Source organism: Pongo abelii, chromosome 3 (assembly GCF_028885655.2).
Source record: "Pongo abelii isolate AG06213 chromosome 3, NHGRI_mPonAbe1-v2.0_pri, whole genome shotgun sequence".
In the NCBI taxonomy this organism is placed as follows: Eukaryota; Metazoa; Chordata; class Mammalia; order Primates; family Hominidae; genus Pongo; species Pongo abelii.
In genome coordinates, this window is record NC_071988.2 from 6,271,123 (window position 1) to 6,287,500 (window position 16,378).

At 53.8% G+C, this 16,378-nt stretch overlaps 1 protein-coding gene across 6 annotated transcripts in view; it reads right to left on the minus strand.

Moving 5' to 3' along the window:
* The window catches only part of MAN2B2 (mannosidase alpha class 2B member 2), a 53,277-nt gene that overhangs the window by 26,376 nt on the left and 10,523 nt on the right, over positions 1–16,378 (minus strand). For 5 of the 6 annotated variants that reach the window (XM_063722579.1, XM_063722573.1, XM_054553186.2 and 2 more), the window contains 4 exon segments: positions 9,250–9,422; positions 7,266–7,381; positions 3,060–3,237; positions 1,672–1,870 (listed from right to left, as the gene is read on the minus strand). In XM_063722579.1, coding sequence (XP_063578649.1) covers positions 1,672–1,870; positions 3,060–3,237; positions 7,266–7,381; positions 9,250–9,422 — 666 coding nt within the window. 6 annotated transcript variants of the gene reach the window in all.

Below are 16,378 nucleotides of genomic sequence, written 5' to 3' on the forward strand. Positions count from 1 at the left end.
GAGTGGGTGGTGAGGCCCGATTCCATTCAGTCTGGCAGGGGCTCCACAGCCTCAGCGGTCATCACGATACCATGCCTGCCTGGATACCACGCCCACCCGGATACCACGCCCATCCGGACACCACGCCCACCCGGATACCACGCCCACCCGGATACCACGCCCGCCTGGACACCATGCCCGCCTGGATACCACGCCCACCCGGATACCACGCCCACCCGGACACCACGCCCACCCGGATACCACACCCGCCTGGACACCACGCCCACCTGGATACCACACCCACCTGGACAGAGCCACACCCAACTTGACTCGGGTGTATCCCTACCCGCTAGATGTAGCCACACCCACAGTCACTACCCCACCCACCTCACCATTAGCCATGCCCACATTAACATATCTCCTCCTGCCTTGACTACAACCACACCCACATCCATGGACATCCCCCAACCCGTGTGTGTAGCCCCACCTGCCTCCAACGTGGTGTCAACAGCAGGGGCCAGGGACTATGCAGCCCCACTGGTCACCATGCAGACCCAGAGGCTGGGGCCCGGAGAGGCAGGACTAACCCAGGTCATGGGTGAGTCAAGACAGTGCCCAGGCCAGAATGAGCCCTGCAGCTGGAGTCCATCTGTGGCATCTCTTTGGAAGGGAAATGTTATGGTTTGAATGCCCCTCCAAAACCCATGTTAAAATTTAATTGCCATTGTGACTGTATTAAGAGGTGGGATACTTAAGAGGAGATTAGGCCATGAAGGCTCTGCCCTTGTGAACAGATTAATGTCATTGTCATGGGACTGGGATTGTTAGAAAAGCAAGTTCAACCCCCTTGTCTGGCTGTTCTTTTGCACTCAGCCTTCAGCCATGGGTGATGCAGCAAGAAGGCCCTCTCTAGACACCAGCCCTCCACCTTGGACGTCCCAGCCTCTACACCTGTGAGCCAAAGAAACTTCGTTTCCTTATCAATGACCCATTCTGTGGTATTCTGTTACAGCAGCACCCAGAGGACTAGGACATCTGCTGAGCCCTGCCTCTGTGCTGGGCAGGAGGCTGAGAGCACTTCCTCTCATTGAATTTTCATAGCAACCTTATCTATGGACAAGGCACCACAAATATCCCCCTTTGGAGACAGGGTGGTTTCATGACTTGCACACGGCCAGGGAATACAGGCTCACTCACAGCCAGCCCTCTTAGCTCTCAGGCTGTGATGCTCTGCTGGTAGCCAGCCCAGTTCTGGCCTAAGGACACAGGCATGATGCACAGGAGGTGCCCAGTAATGACTGTGCAGTGAAAGGAAGCCTGAGTCAGCCTCAGCATCAGGAAAGGGCTCGTAGAAGAGGTTTATGTGGAACTCATGCAGGAAGAGAAGGTGGCGGAGGCCGCTCTCAGCAGGAGGCACCGCCTGTGCAAAGGCCAGAGGCAGGAAACTGCATGTGTGGGCAATGGTGAGAGGCTGAAACCTGTGGGAATCAGGTGGTACATGTGGCGGCCAGGATGTCCAGGTGGAGTGAGCAGAGGGGGCCAGTCTCTGCCCCTGCGCCCCACACAGAACCTGCCTGGAACCCCTCCAGGGCTTGGAGAGCAGTGCTGAGCAGACACTGAAGTAGGCAGAGGGTACATGGACTATACCCTCCCTGCCACCAAACTACCACCCCAGCCCCTGGAAGCCTGTACCTGTGGAATAGGGCAGGAAGTCGTGGTGGTCACGGACACGCCAGGTGATATTGAGAGTGTGCAGGGCACGGAAGTAGTCGCTCAGCGTGGCGTACTGCACCGAGACACCGAGCTCGGCAGCATGGCTGTTGATGTGGTCCAGCAGCGGGTCCATGTTGGCAAACTGCACCGAGGCATTGAAGAACTGCTTGTCACATCCCTGCAGGGACATGGGAGCAACACCCTGTGCCGTGGGAGCAGGGCACTCGCCCAGTGGGGGTGGGCTGATCACCGCCCTCCACCAGCTGCCCTCCCAGTCTCCAAGGCGGCCAACAGGGGCCCCAAACCGGCTCTCATGGCAGTGGCTTGATCTCGGCTCATGCAACCTCCGCCTCCCGGGTTCAAGCGATTCTCCTGCCTCAGCCTCCCTGGGGCTGCATGCGCCACCACACCTGGCTAATTTTTATATTTTTTAGTACAGACAGGATTTTACCATGTTGGCCAGGCTGGTCCCGAACTCCTGACCTCAGGTGATCTGCCTGCCTTGCCCTCCCAAAGTGCTGGGATTATAGGTGTGAGCCACAGCGCCCGGCCCTGGGCATCTCTTAAGGCCCATCAGTGTTACTACTTATCCAAATCATTATAATTAATGATTATTAATTATTATAATTAATATAATGATTAATAACAGCACTAATAACCATGACTGAGTTGCTGACCTTAAGCTTGCCTTCACAAGGACAGTCATGGATGAAGAAGGCAGGCTCTGGGGCCCGCTGGCTGGGTCTGAACACAAATTCCACCCCTTCCTAGCCACCCTGCTCAGGAACTCTGTGGCCTCAGGAAAATTCCTTAACCTCTCTGGGCCTTGGGTTCCTCAGCTGTGAAATGGCTACCAGCCTGCTTCCTAGGCCCAGTGGTGTAAATTAGATGGCTGAGACAAATATATCCCGTGGGGCAGTGCCCAGCACACAGCAGGTGCTCACTAAAGGTTAGCTGTGATGATGGCCACGACGTGCCGGGCACTGGCTTCCTGGGAACGCTTCACCTCTCACCAAGCCTGTGAAGCCTGCTGCCACCATCCCCATTTTACAGCGGAGGCAACTGAAGCTCAGCGGACTCTAAGGCACACAGTGCCCGAGCAGGGAGCCAGGCTTCCGGCCCAGGCAGGGAGGAGAGCTGAATGGGAGCTGGAGAGGCCAGTGTGGGTGAGGGTGCTTTTCCAGGTGGGGGAGGGGCTGGTAGAGTGGGAGAGGCCCAGGGGTCTGCAGGGAAGGAGGATGGAGCCACTGGGCTGAGCATGGCCGCCTAGCTGGGTCTGGGTAGGGTGGCCTTGGGTGCAGGGCCCAGGGCTTGCACAGTGCTCCTTGGGCTGTGTTGAGGGCACAGCGCCTGGGACTCTGCCTTACCCAGGGCCAGAGGACGTGGGGTGTCCGGAACCAGGCGGCCCTCTGCTTCACGTTGGCCACCAGGGCCTCGGCATAGAGGTTGATGTTGGCTGGGGTGACGGGCTCACTCATGTTGGGGTACACCCCATCTGGGGGAGGCTTGGGGAAGACGGCCACGCCATTCCAGTAAAATCCTGACCTGTGCGAGGGCAGAAGGTTAGGGGAGAAGACACGAACTCTGTGGACAGCCAGGGCTCACACCCAAGTGCCACGTTCTCCCAGCCTTGGGACCTTGGCACATCATTTCACCCTGAGCCTGAATTCTCCCACCCCATGACTGACGGTGGGCCACAGATTTGTTTGCTCGTTCACGCAGGCCAACTTCTCGCCCATCAGACCCCGGGTCTCAGGACCCCAAAGAGGCCGGGGCCCCGGTGAGGCAAGTGAGGCCCTGGCCTAGGGCACAAAATTTATGGGGGTGCCTCAAATCTTAGTAGTTGAGATAAATGTTATTTTAATGCAGTACTTTAAAAAATGAAAATTAATGCAAAAAACCCATGAGGAACAAAATGTCAGAGTTTTAAATAAAGACAGGCTCAGTATTTAACATCTTTCTCCATTTGCCTTAGGCTGGGGGTGTGGAGAACCCCCAGTTAAGTGCCTTCCTTGCTCACACTGTGCAGCCTTGGGGTAGCAGCCATGGAACCCTTGTCTGGAGCTCTCCAACCTGGGCAGCCCCTTCCAGCATTCCCACCTCTGTTTCTTTTACAGACAGGGTCTCGCTCTGTTGCCCAGGCTGGAGTGCAGTGATATGATCACGGCTCACTGTAGCCTCGAACTCCCGGGCTCAAGCCATCGCCTCAGCCTCCCCAGGAGCTGGGACTACCACCATGCTCGACTTGTTTTTGAATTTTATGTAGAGACGAGGTCTTGCTCTGAGGCTCAGGCTGGTGTCAAATTCCTGGGCTCAAGTAATCCTCCCACCTCGGCCTCCCAAAGCATTGGGATCACAATCATCAGCCATCAGCACTGCCACCTCTAGCCTCACCAAGCTTTAGTTTCCCTGGTAGAATGTGGAGCGGGTTGTTGTGAGGATTAAATGAAAGTCATTTATGGAAAGGACCTAGAAACAGTGCTGGGCACAGAGGAGGGCTGACAAACGGCAGTGACCGCTAATGAATCCTGGCCAGCGTTCTTCACCCACTCGGCCTTGCCTGTTGTCTTTCCTCTTCCAAGAGAGGCTAAGCACCTGGCCAGGGCAGAGTGCGGATTTGAACCCAGGGCCGTCTGACTGCACAGAGACCAAGGCTGGCTACTGCCACCATGTGGAGGCTGCAGAGCTGGTGGCCTGAATCCAACGCTGGCTCCACCACTTCTGCCAGCTGTGGGACCTGGGGTGGGCTGCTGTGCCTCAGTTTCTCCTTCTGTAAGATGGGGCACTCACAGCATCTCCGTCAGGGGGCCGCTGCGAGGGTCTGTGAGGTGTCACAGGGAGAATGCTTGGAACAGGGCCTGGCTCATGGTGAGTGCTCGGAACAGCGAGCCAGGAACGTGAATGTGGGTTCACTGCCTACCCTCTCTGCCCCCAGGGGGTCCTGGTCCATGGCTCCACACTCTTGGTCCCCACTGAGTCTTCACCCAAAGCCTTCTGGGGAATAAGGTATACAGCGAGGCTAAAATCCCATGTGCTTCTTGACATCTGGGCCTTGAAGCCCCCAGGGGTCTAGGAGTCCCCTGCTGTCGCCTGATAGCCCCCACCAGCAGAAAAGTCCTCTTGTCTAGCTCTTCCACTATCAGTCGGACCAGCTGCACCCCACCTGATCCTCCACCCAACAATTTCCACCTCCCTGCAAGCTGGTGAAATTATTCAAATGAGCCACTCACGTCCTCTGCAGGAGTCGGAGGGCACCCACCCCCTTGCTGCTACACAGCTGCCCCTGAGTGTTCAGTCTGCTCCACGGTGCACCCCCATGGGGCCTTGGCAAGCGCAGTGTGAGCTGTGATTGTATGTGATAAACAGAAACTGCTGTGGATGTCACCTGTGCTGGGTAGGGTGGTGTGTATTCAACCATCTACCATTTAGGGTGAGGACCCCTCCCTCACCACGGGGTGAACAGGAGGTGATTGGACAAGAGGCAGCTCCGTAAGACAAGGATGAGGAGCGATTTATTCCCGAGGCTCTCCAGGCCCCTTCCCTCTCCCACTCCTCCAGCCTTCTTTTTTTTTTTTTTTTTTTTAAGATAGAGTCTCATTCTGTCACCCAGGCTGGAGTGTAGTCATGATCTTGGCTTACTGCAACCTCCATCTTGCGGGTTCAAGTGATTCTCCTGCCTCAGCCTCCCAGGTAGCTGAGATTACAGGTAACGCTGCCATGCCTGGCTAATTTCTATATTTTGAGTACAGACAGAGTTTTACCAGGTTGGCCAGGCTGGTCTCAAACTCCTAACCTCAAGTGACCCACCTGCCTCGGCCTCCCAAAGTGCTGGGATTACAGGTGTGAGCTACCGCGCCTGGCCTCCTCTGGCCTTCTTCATTGTGATCCCTGATAGGGACAAGGATGTGGAGGGGAAAGGGTGGGTGGGGACAAACCCTTGTGCTAAAGCCCCAACAACAAAGCCAGGCCACGTCAGGAACGGCTGGGGAAACATCCATGTCTGGGGGCCTTCCCCTTACATCCACAGTACCCCTATCCCTGCACCTGCAGCCTGGAACCCAGCTCGCTCTTCAGGCCCAGGCGGGATAGAGGGAGGGAGGTCACTGGGGTTGAGGGTAGGTGAGCGTGGAGGGTGTTAGAGAGACACTGGACAGTGCCCTGGAGGACTGTGGACAGGATGGGGTGCCGATGGATGGCTCCTGGAAGTCAGCACATTCAACTTCCTCACCTGGCAGATAAGGACAGATGAGGCCAGAGCAGAATGGGACCTGTCATGGCCAGGAAGGAGGTTCTTGGGAACACTGATGTAAAGACCTCATCATCGATTGATTGATTGATTAATTGAGACAGAGTCTTGCTCTGTGGCCCAGGCTGGAGTGCAGTGGTGCAGTATCGGCTTATTGCAACCTCTGCCTCCCGGGTTCAAGTGATTCTCCTGCCTCAGCCTCCCAAGTAGTTGGGATTACAGGGATGCACCACAACGCCCAGCTAATTTTTTTTTTTTTTTTTTGTATTTTCAGTAGAGACGGGGTTTTGCCATGTTGGCCAGGCTGGTTTCAACTTCCTTACCTTAAGTGATCCACCTGCCTTGGCTTCCCAAAGTGCTGGGATTACAGGCATGAGCTACTGTGCCCGGCCTATTTTTTTTTATTTTATTTTAAAGAGAGACAGGGTCTCACTCTGTTGCCCAGGCTGGAGTGCAGTGGCACCATCATAGCTCACTGTAACCTCCAACTCCTGGATTCAGGCGACCCTTCTGCCTCAGCCTCCTAAGTATCTAGGACTGCATGCACCCAGCTAATTTTCAAGTTTTTGTAGAGAGAGGGTCCCACTCTGAAGCCCAGGCTGGTTTTGAACTCCTGGACTCAAGTGATTGTCCTGCCTCAGCCTCCCAAATTACTGGGATTACAGGCATGAGGCACCACACCCAGCCAAGACCTCATCCTTTAAACAATCCTCTGTTGGGACAGGGACTCATACAAGAAGCAATTCAGAGTCACAGAGAACTGGAGTCAAACTCTGCCTCCCCTACTTACCAGCTGGGTGACCCTGATCTGGTCACTTACCCTCTCTGAACCTCAGTTTCCACATGTGTAAAATGGGGTTGATAACCCCACCCACTCTGCTGGGGAGGCTGAAGAATGGGACACCATGTGCGGAAATGCTTAAGGAGCTCTTGTCAAAAACTGCAGAATAGGGCTGGGCACGGCGGCTCATGCCTATAATCCCAGCACTTTGGGAGGCCAAGGCAGGTGGAACATCTCAGGTCAGGAGTTTGAGGCCAGCCTAGATAACATGGTGAAACTCCATCTCTACTAAAAAGACAAAAATTAGCTGCACGTGGTGGTGGGCGCCTGTAATCCCAGCTACTCAGGAGGCTAAGGCAGAAGAATCGCTTGAACCCAGGAAGCGGAGGTTGCAGTGAGCCAAGATTGCGCCACTGCACTCCAGCCTGGGCAACAGAGCAGAAGCTCTTGTCTTAAAACAAACAAAAACAAAACTGCAGAACAGCTGCAGGGGCTGGGCAGACCCTGCTGTCTGAGATCCCAAAAGCACTGCGGAAGGGCACGTACCTGTTGGAGAAAGGGATGTGGGACGGGGTGCAGTAGCTGTACTGGTCCATGATGTGCGTGAAGATTTCCTCCTGCTCTGAGAGGGATGGGGACCCTCGCCACACGAACTGCAGCCCCTGCAAACCGAGAAGAGTGAGGCTGGAGGGGCCATGTGGCTGCCCCAGCTCCAATTCCCTCAGCCCCATCTGGGTGTCTCCTGCCTGCCCTCACCTTGGCCCTCCCTCAGTGGTTCAAGGATGAGATCTCCCCTGCCATTTCCTGTCTAAGACTGGTTGTAGGATTTGCCCTCTGGAAGGCATGCTCATTCACCCCACCTACTCCTCAATGCAGGCTTTTCTCTGCCAAAGCCTGTAGAATTAGCACCTTCTAACTCTGCTTGAATGCCCCCAGGTGCAGGAAGCTCATTACTTCTCACCAAGTATGCAGTTTATTTATTTTTTATTTTTTCTGTCGCCCAGGCTAGAGTGCAGTGGTGCAATCTCGGCTCACTGAAACCTTCACCTCCTGGGTTCAAGTGATTGTCCTGCCTCAGCCTCCCGAGTAGCTGGGATTTCAGGCACCTGCTACCACGCCTGGCTAATTTTTGTATTTTTAGTAGAGATGGGGTTTCGCCATGTTGGCCAGGCTGGTTTCGAACTCTTGATCTCATGTGATCTGCCCGCCTCAGCCTCCCAAAGGGCTGGGATTACAGGCATGAGCCACTGTGCCCACTGGAAATGGGGTCTTTACAGAAGTAATCAAGTTAAAATGAGGTCATTAGGGTGGGCCCTAATGCAATAGGATGGGTGTCCTCAGAAAAAGGGAAAATTGAGACACAGACATGTACCCAGGGAAGATAATACAGGGGCACTGAGAGAAGCGGGACACCCACAAGCCAAGGAGAGAGGCCTGGAGCAGCCCCTTCCCTGGCACCTTCAGACAGAGCGTGGCCCTGCTGACACCTGGACCCTGGACTTCCAGCTTCCAGAACCATGGGACAATATGTTTCTATTGCTTAAGTCACCAGTCTGTGGTCCTTTGTTATGGCAGCCCCAGCAAATGATGACACCATCCCATAAGGTTGCTGTGAGGGTTAAAAGAAATGCAGGATGAAGCTGGGCACCAGTGGCTCCCGCCTGTAATACCAGCACTTTGGGAGGCTAGGGGTGGGCGGATCGCTTGAGGACAGGAGTTCGAGACCAGCCTGGCCAACATGGTGAAACCCCGCCTCTACAAAAAACACACACAAAATTTAGCTGGGTGTGGTGGCGCTCACCTGTAATCCCAGCTACTTGAGAGGCTGAGGCACAAGAATCACTTGAACCCGGAAGGCAGAGTTTACAGTGAGCCGAGATTGTGCCAATGCATTGCAGCCTGGGTGACAGAGCAAGACCCTGTCTCAAAAAAAAAAAACAAAAACCAAAAAAACCCAAAAAACCCAAAAAAACCCAAAAAACAAAAAACAAAAGAAAAGAAAAAGAAATGAAGGATGAGGAGGGCCTGGTACCAGGCCTGGCACTCCCAAGGGCACAATCGAAGGCAGCATCTACCATGGTTGTTGTTGCTACTTAAGTCTTGTAATAGTTGCCCACACACCTGAAGAATCACAGCATCTCTGGTAACTGTTCTCCCAGCTGAACACGCCCTGCCATTCCTCTAGTTGTCAACCCTGGTTACTGAGTGCCATTCTGCTCTAGGCCCTGTGGGGGGCCCACAGAAGGAATCAGCCCCGCCTCAGGCCCAGCTGATGGGGATAGGGGTCTGGAAGCGGGAGGCAGCCAAGCTGTGCCTGCAGCTCTGTGAGAAGCTGGGCGTACAGGGAGGGAGGCCCTCCTGGTGGAGGAGGCGACAAGAGCAAAGGTTAGGGGACAGCCCCATGGTCTATGCAGCTGCCAAGAATTTCCGAACACTCCGGCATAGAGCAGCAGCTTTCTACCATGCTCTGATCCAAGGAAGGAAGGGAGGAGCCGTCGCTGGGCGGCAGCAGACGTGGCACACCACTCACCCGGGCCTCCTGCATGGCTGCCTTCAGGTCGTAGTCGATCCGGGAGCTGAGGTGGGCATTGAAGCCCGCCAGCGCAAATAGGGTGGGGGTTGTGGCAGAGGCGCCAAACGGGTCAACATGCCAGGAGAACTGTGGCCGGATCCCAAATGTTTCATAGAGAAACCCGTGTCCTTCTGCAAAGACAGCAACACCCTGCTGGTGCCTGGAGGGTGGGCCTGTGCCTCCCGGCCCCGTCCTCACCTCAGGGGACCCTGCCCATCCAGTGGGTTGCAGTGCCAGCTACTGGGCCAGGCAGGGTCATGCACAACTGCGGAGGTGAGGGTGTCAATTACTAACTTTTAATCATGGTGAAGTACATATAACATACAATTTACCACCTTAATAATTTGTAAGTATATAGTTGAGTAGTGTTACTACATTCACACTGTTGTACAACCACCACCACCATCCCTTTCCAGAACGTTCTCCTCTTCCCAAATTGAAGCTCTTGTCCTCATTAAACACTAACTCCCCATGCCCGTCCCCCAGCCCCTAGCACCCCCATTCTACTCCCTGACTCCATGAATTTGATGACTCTAGATATCAGTGGAATCACACAGCATCAGTCCTTCTGTGACTCTAGATATCAGTGGAATCACACAGCATCAGTCCTTCTGTGACTGGCGTATTTCACTCTACGTAATGTCCTTAAGGCTCCTGCGTGTTACAGCACATGCAGGGGTGAGGATTTTTGTGTGAACTTGGATAGAGCACTGATTTTGATGATGCTATGGAGGTCTTGGACATCACCAACGATAAAAGGTTAAAGGTGAACTTCAAACCTAAGTGTGTGGTGGTTCAAAAGATGTCCAAGGCCAGCAGTGTGGCTCACGCCTGTAATCCTGGCACTTTGGGAGGCTGAGGTGGGAGGATCGCTTGAGCCCAGGAGTTTGAGACCAGCCTGGGCAATATAGTGAGACCCCCATCTCTACACATGCACACAAAATTAAAAAAATTAGCCAGGCGTGGTGGTGGCACATGCCTGTAGTCCCAGGTACTTGGGAGGCGGAGGTGGGAGGATCACTTGAGCTCAGGAGGTTGACGCTGCAGTGAGCCATGATCCTGCCACTGCACTTCAGCCTGGGTGACAGAGTGAGACTGTCTCAAAAAAAAAAAAAAAAAAACACCACATACACAAGAAAAGACGTCCATAAATTATTGCTGCTTCTTCAAGAGGTGAGGCTTAGGGCCTAGAGGGTGGCCAGACTCAGTGACTCACTTCTAACAAACAGTGAGGCAGAAGTGCCTGTGTACCCCTGACGAGAGAAGGTGAAGGGCACACAGCTTCTACTGTGGCCACTCTCGCCTGCTCTCCTGGGTCACTGCTCTGGGGGACCAGCTGCTGTGCCATGAGCAGTCACATGGAGAGGAACTGAGGCCTCCTCTCACAGCCGTGGGAGCCAGCCTGGAGCAGACCCTCCAGCCCCAGCCCAGCCTTCATATGACACCACCCCACCTGACTTCCAGATGGCAACTTCTCAAGAGGTCCTGAGCCAGAACCCCTTGGCTAAGCCACTCCTGAGCTCTTCACCCACAGGAGCTGTAGATATGAAATGTTTGTTCTCAGAAGTTTGGGGGCAATTTGCTACATGGAAATAGATCATGAATACAAAGGACTCCATGCCAGAATCACCCAACCATTTATTTATTCATTTATTACTTAAGAGTCACCATAGTGAACCAGATATTGGGTTCAGTGCTGCAGGGATAAAGAAAACCCCAGACTTGTATAAGGCATTGATTAACATTCCCCAAGTCCTTCCCCCAGGTATAATCTTTCTAACACCTTGAGAGATGGGTGTTATAATCTGCACTTTAAGATTCGTGAACAACGCCTCAGAGAACTCTCATAACTGATCTACAGTCAAACTGCCTTTCACTGATGAACTCACAGTCCTAGGGACCCTGGCTGAGCCTCAGATGAGGCCTGAGATGCTGGGACCAAGCAGTAGTCAGACCTATGAGCAAGGCCAAGCAAGATAGGGAAGGGGATGACTGTGGGAGGTGAGGAGTGGGGCTTGCGTCAGGTGCACAGCGTAGGTGAGAGGGGATCGGGGGGTGCATGGACTAGGAGTGTGGGTGGAGGCTGTGCATGCGTAAGCAGAGAGGATGGAGAAGGAGCAGCCAGAGGGTGGGGGGAGCACAGGGGGAGTGCCAGCTGCAGGATGAAGGAGGGAGTGGGCAACAGCACCACACTGAGAGGATCCAGGAGCTCTGGAGGGTACGGCCTCGCACCAGACAGGGCAGCCAGTGGGGGCAGGCTGATGGCTGCCAAGTCAGCACCCCTTTTTCACTCGCAGAACCTTCCCTCTGTTCAGGGGGCACCATGCCCGGCCTCAAGGGATGAATCACAGTTGATCTAGGCCAAATGTGGCACGCTCACTCCCTCCTGTCACATATTGGTTCTCTCTGTCTGGCAGCTGGAGGGGCATTGTTAAGTAATGAACTGGGAGGCCATCAGGCTGAGCCAGCTCCGGGCCTCGAGTTCCTCCGTCAGCAAACCCAAATCCAACTCAGTGTAAACAGGAAAAGAGAACTTAAGCTTGACCCATGGGAAACTGCCAACCAACATCTAACTAGGGACTGTTCACTGTAGGCAAATGTTTTATTTGTCTTGCTTTCAGGAGCACCTTATAGACGTTTCCCCCTCATATTCCCTTAGTGGAGCCATGAACTGCTCACAGTCTAGTACTTCCTGATTCAGGAATCACTGTTTGTTCAAATAAATGCTAACATTTTAGTGTGTCTAAGTTTATCCAACAGAATAGACTACGGGTATAGAAAGCCCCCTCTCTTCCTTTTACTGCCTTGAAGTGGTGTCTGGTAACATGATGCCTGGAGCTATGGCAGCCATATTGTGACCACAAGGGTGAGGACATGAGAATCACAGATATCAAGGTACGGCAGAACCAGTCCCAAACCATCCCCATCTTGTTAAGTAAACAGTAAATGTTCTTAAGACTCAAGTCACTTTGTTACAGGTAGTTAGACAAGCATGAGTGGGGCAGGGGAGGGCTCTTCCCCCCACCCACTAGGAATGTTGGGTGATGGTTTGGCAATTATCACACTGCCTCTCTAAGAGTGAGAAATTGGCAGCCGGCACTAGGGAGAGGGCATTTCCTGATGGTCCACACCTGTTGCACTAACATGTTAATTGAATGCAGGTGCCAAGGAGACGCGACTTCCCGAGCAAGTGCATTAAGAGACAAAATGGCGGAGTTTGACCTTCCAGGGGCACTCCACTGAAAAAGGGAAGAAAGTGTCAGATGGGCATGCATGCAACTTCCTAAACACACTGCGTGTGCTCACCTCCCAAGGGTAAGGAGGGCACTGTGTGTGTGGGTAGCCCAGCCTAAGGGAAGAATCATGGGAAAGGGGACCAGCCTATAAAGTCCTAGGATCAAGGATCAACACAGCACTTGACCTTCACGTGCCCACTTGGGACTCTTCCAAGCATACGTTCTTTCTCATTTTAAAGCCTTTATAAATAAACTTCCACTTCTGCTCTGAAACATGCCTCAGTCTCTTTTTCTGCCTTATGCCCCTCAGTCGAATTCTTTATTCTGAGGAGGCAAGAATTGAGGTTGCTGCAGACCTGTACGGATTAGCTGCTGGTAACTTGGATACCTTCCACCAGTAACAGCTTTACTCAGGTTTTCTGGCTGTCCAGCAGAAAGCATTCCTGAGACTTCAGGGTGATTCATGACCAAAACTGTTAATTGGCCTCTGATATACATTCTATCCTTCTTCCTTTCAGTAACAGAACTACACACTCCTTCTTGGTTTTAGTAGGGCAAATGGACTTCCAGCCAGAGACTACATTCCCCAGCCTCCTTTGCAACTGGTAGAGGTCACATTGACCACTTTGGCCAATGGATTGCGAGCAAAATAGACTATTCCCCAGCAGTCCCTGCAGTTGAGGCAGGCCATGTGACTAAGTTCTGGTCAATGGAAATGTGAGGAGTGATGTGGGCAGGTTCTAGGTCACCTTTTACAAGGAAGCTTCCTGCCCTGGCTCCACGATTCCCTATCCCCTAGCTGCTGGAAGGACAACTTAGTGGGGTGAGCCAGCCTAGATTGCAACTCAGGCAGGCAACACTGTGGGGGATGGCTGAGCATCAAGATGGAAGCAACCTGGATCCCTGGGTCACTCCATGGAGCAGAGCCACCCAATCACCAGAGTGGCCTGCACTGCAGGCTTCCACAGGAGAGAAACACACCTTCCTTCTTGTTGGAGTCACTTGGTCTCTGTTCAAGCTGCTGAACCAGTATCCTCACCAGTATAATGACGAGGCCACAAGCAAGCTCACTAGCACATGGAGGGCAGAGGCCAGGCTGCAGGGGCTGAGGGTGAAGTAGTGGGAGGTGGTGGAGGGTGAAGGGGTGGTGGGATTAAATGCCACTACAGCCTGAGCTGGAGGGGCTTGCTTTACGCTCATGTTGAGGTCAGGAGTTCAAGACCAGCCTGGGCAACACAGTGGACCCCATCTTAAAAAAAAAAAGTTTGAAGAGAGACAATTTAAGTGTGTTTTTAATACTGCTGGGGGCTGGGCTTGGTGGCTCACGTCTGTAATCCTAGCATTTTGGGAGGCCAAGGTGGGTGGATCATTTGAGGTCAGGAGTTCAAGACCAGCCTGGCCAACATGGTGAAATCCCTGTCTTTACTAAAAATATGAAAATTAGCTGGGCATGGTGGTGCACACCTGTACTCCCAGCTACCCAGGATGCTGAGGCATAAGAATTGCTTGAACCCGCGAGGCAGAGATTGCGGTGAGCCGAGATTGTGCCACTGCACTCCAGCCTGAGTGACAGACTGAGACTCTGTCTAACAACAACAACAACAACAACAACAACAACAGCAGCAACAACAACAACTAAATACTGCTGGAAGGAGTCAGACAGACAAGAGAAGGTGGAAGAGAGTCCGTGACACAGGAGAGGGATCACTGATTGAGTGGGAGGGGAGTGGGGTTGGGGGACAGGGCTGAGAGCTTGGGTTTGAATGGCCAGGACAGCAGTGGTCATCCAGGATGGCCCAAGGTGTCTCCTTGACTCTCACCTGGACCCTTTGCCTCTTAGCACCTCTGAGGCGCTAAACATCCCAGCTGGGAAGGTGTCCCCTCAGGGAGGGGCATGAAAGCTCTTACCCCCGGGGGCCGCTGCCCACACCCAGCTTTTCCCTGTCACTGCAGTGCTAGGAACAAATGCTTTTCCCCTCACTAGAAATGTCACATCTAAAATTAAGGTGGTGTTGGCGTGCCTGCTGGGAGCAGGAGTTGGGGAGGTAAAGGCTAGAAAGGTGAGCTCACGGGCAGGCCCAGTGCCCCAGGCCCTGGTGGGCAGCCAGGAGTGGGTCTTGGTTGAGGAGATGCTTTGGCACCCCAGATACCCCAAGAAGAAGGTCAGAGGTCTAGAGGCTGCACCAGCCTGCTCCTGTCTTCCTTTGCTGTCCAGGGCCTGCCTCGAGGCAGGGGCTCCACCAAGGTGAGATGGAGGACAAAGGGCCTGGAAGCAGTGAGGGGTGATCCAGCCCCTCTTACCCCAACATATCTGAGAAAACCAGCCCAATGGGGACATAATTCACAGCCAGAATGCCTGGGACATCTGAGATGGGCGGTCTGAAAAGACCACCCAGAGAGTCCGATACACACGCTCTTCCCCCGCCCTAGGGACTACAAGTTAAGGAAAGAGCCCGGGCCAGGCACACATGGGCTTGAGCGCCAGTTCTGCTACCTACTGCATATACACAAATCCCGCATCTCTCAGTACCTCAGTTTCCTCATCTGCCAAATGGGGCTGTGAATAGTACCACTTGCTACCAGGTTGTTCTAAGGCAACTAAGAGATAGCAGATGGGAAAGGGCTTGGCTCAGCCACCAGGGAGAGGGGCTCAGCCACAAGTAACCTTCCTGACTCGGCCGGGCTAGGGTGGGATCTGTGTCCCATCACTTAGCTGGTGGTGGGCACATTTTGATAGCATTTGAGCCTCAAACTTGTCTACAAATAAGCATTTGTAAGATTACCCACCTACCAGATTGCCCTGAGGACTGAAAAAAAATACGTGTACATCTTGTACCTAGAACAAGGTGGTTATCATGAAAGAAACCCACGTGTCTGTCCCCTGAGGGCCCCATGAGCTTGGACAGGTTTGGAAATGGAGCCTCACAACATCTGCTCTCTCTTGTGTCTCTGGAGGCTCTTCCTGCCCCAGAGTGACACAGCCTCAGGTTCCCTGAAGCTTCCAGTTGCCAGGTCAGACCTGCAGGGTCAGCACTGGGGTATCAGCACTTAGGCACGGTGGACTGAGGCCAGAGGCGAGGTACCCCAGTGGTGGGTACCCTCAGGGCAGGGCAGTTCAGCGTCCATCCCTTGCCCAGCCTTGCCCAGTGAGCAGTGGTCTGGGCCAGACCCTATGCTGGGTTCTAAGATGAGTCAGACGGGGGTCCCTGCCAGGGGCATCTTGAGGTTCAGCGGTTAAGTGGGGAGGTGACACAGAACTTCAGAGACTCAGAGATTTCCTGCGGGAGGGGCTTCTCAGCTGCATCTTGAGGAGGAAGGTGGAGAACAAGGGGGAGTACTGCGTGAAATGGCACAGGTGAGAAATGGCCCCAGAGCCTCCTCGCTGGCACGGGGCAGGAGGCAGGTGGGGGACACGCCTACAGTGTCACACATGCCCTGGCAGTGGGCTTGTGAGGGGGTGTGGGGGAAGTCTGTTGGGATAGATCCCTTGCCCACACTTCACATGGGGGAGTGAAAGAGCAGGGGCTCTGGAGTCAGGGAGCCACAGCAGGCGGCTGAGGGCAAGGTGCTCACTCTAAGCCTCACTCTCCTCCCCTGTTACCTCTGGGCCTGTGACGATGCAGGGGGACAAGCAGGGGCTGAGCTCCTGGCCACAGGAGGAGCTCTGTCTGTAGGGCTGTGTCCATCACGCCTCCTCATGGAAGGGCAAGTCTAGGGCTTGAGCAAAGTCTGGACGTAAGGCAGTAAGAAACTGAGACAGGGGAACACTCCAGATTACAGATGAGAAAAGGGAGACATCCTTCGACAACATTGCACTCCACCTGGATGTTTTACAAATGGGGAAATCAGGG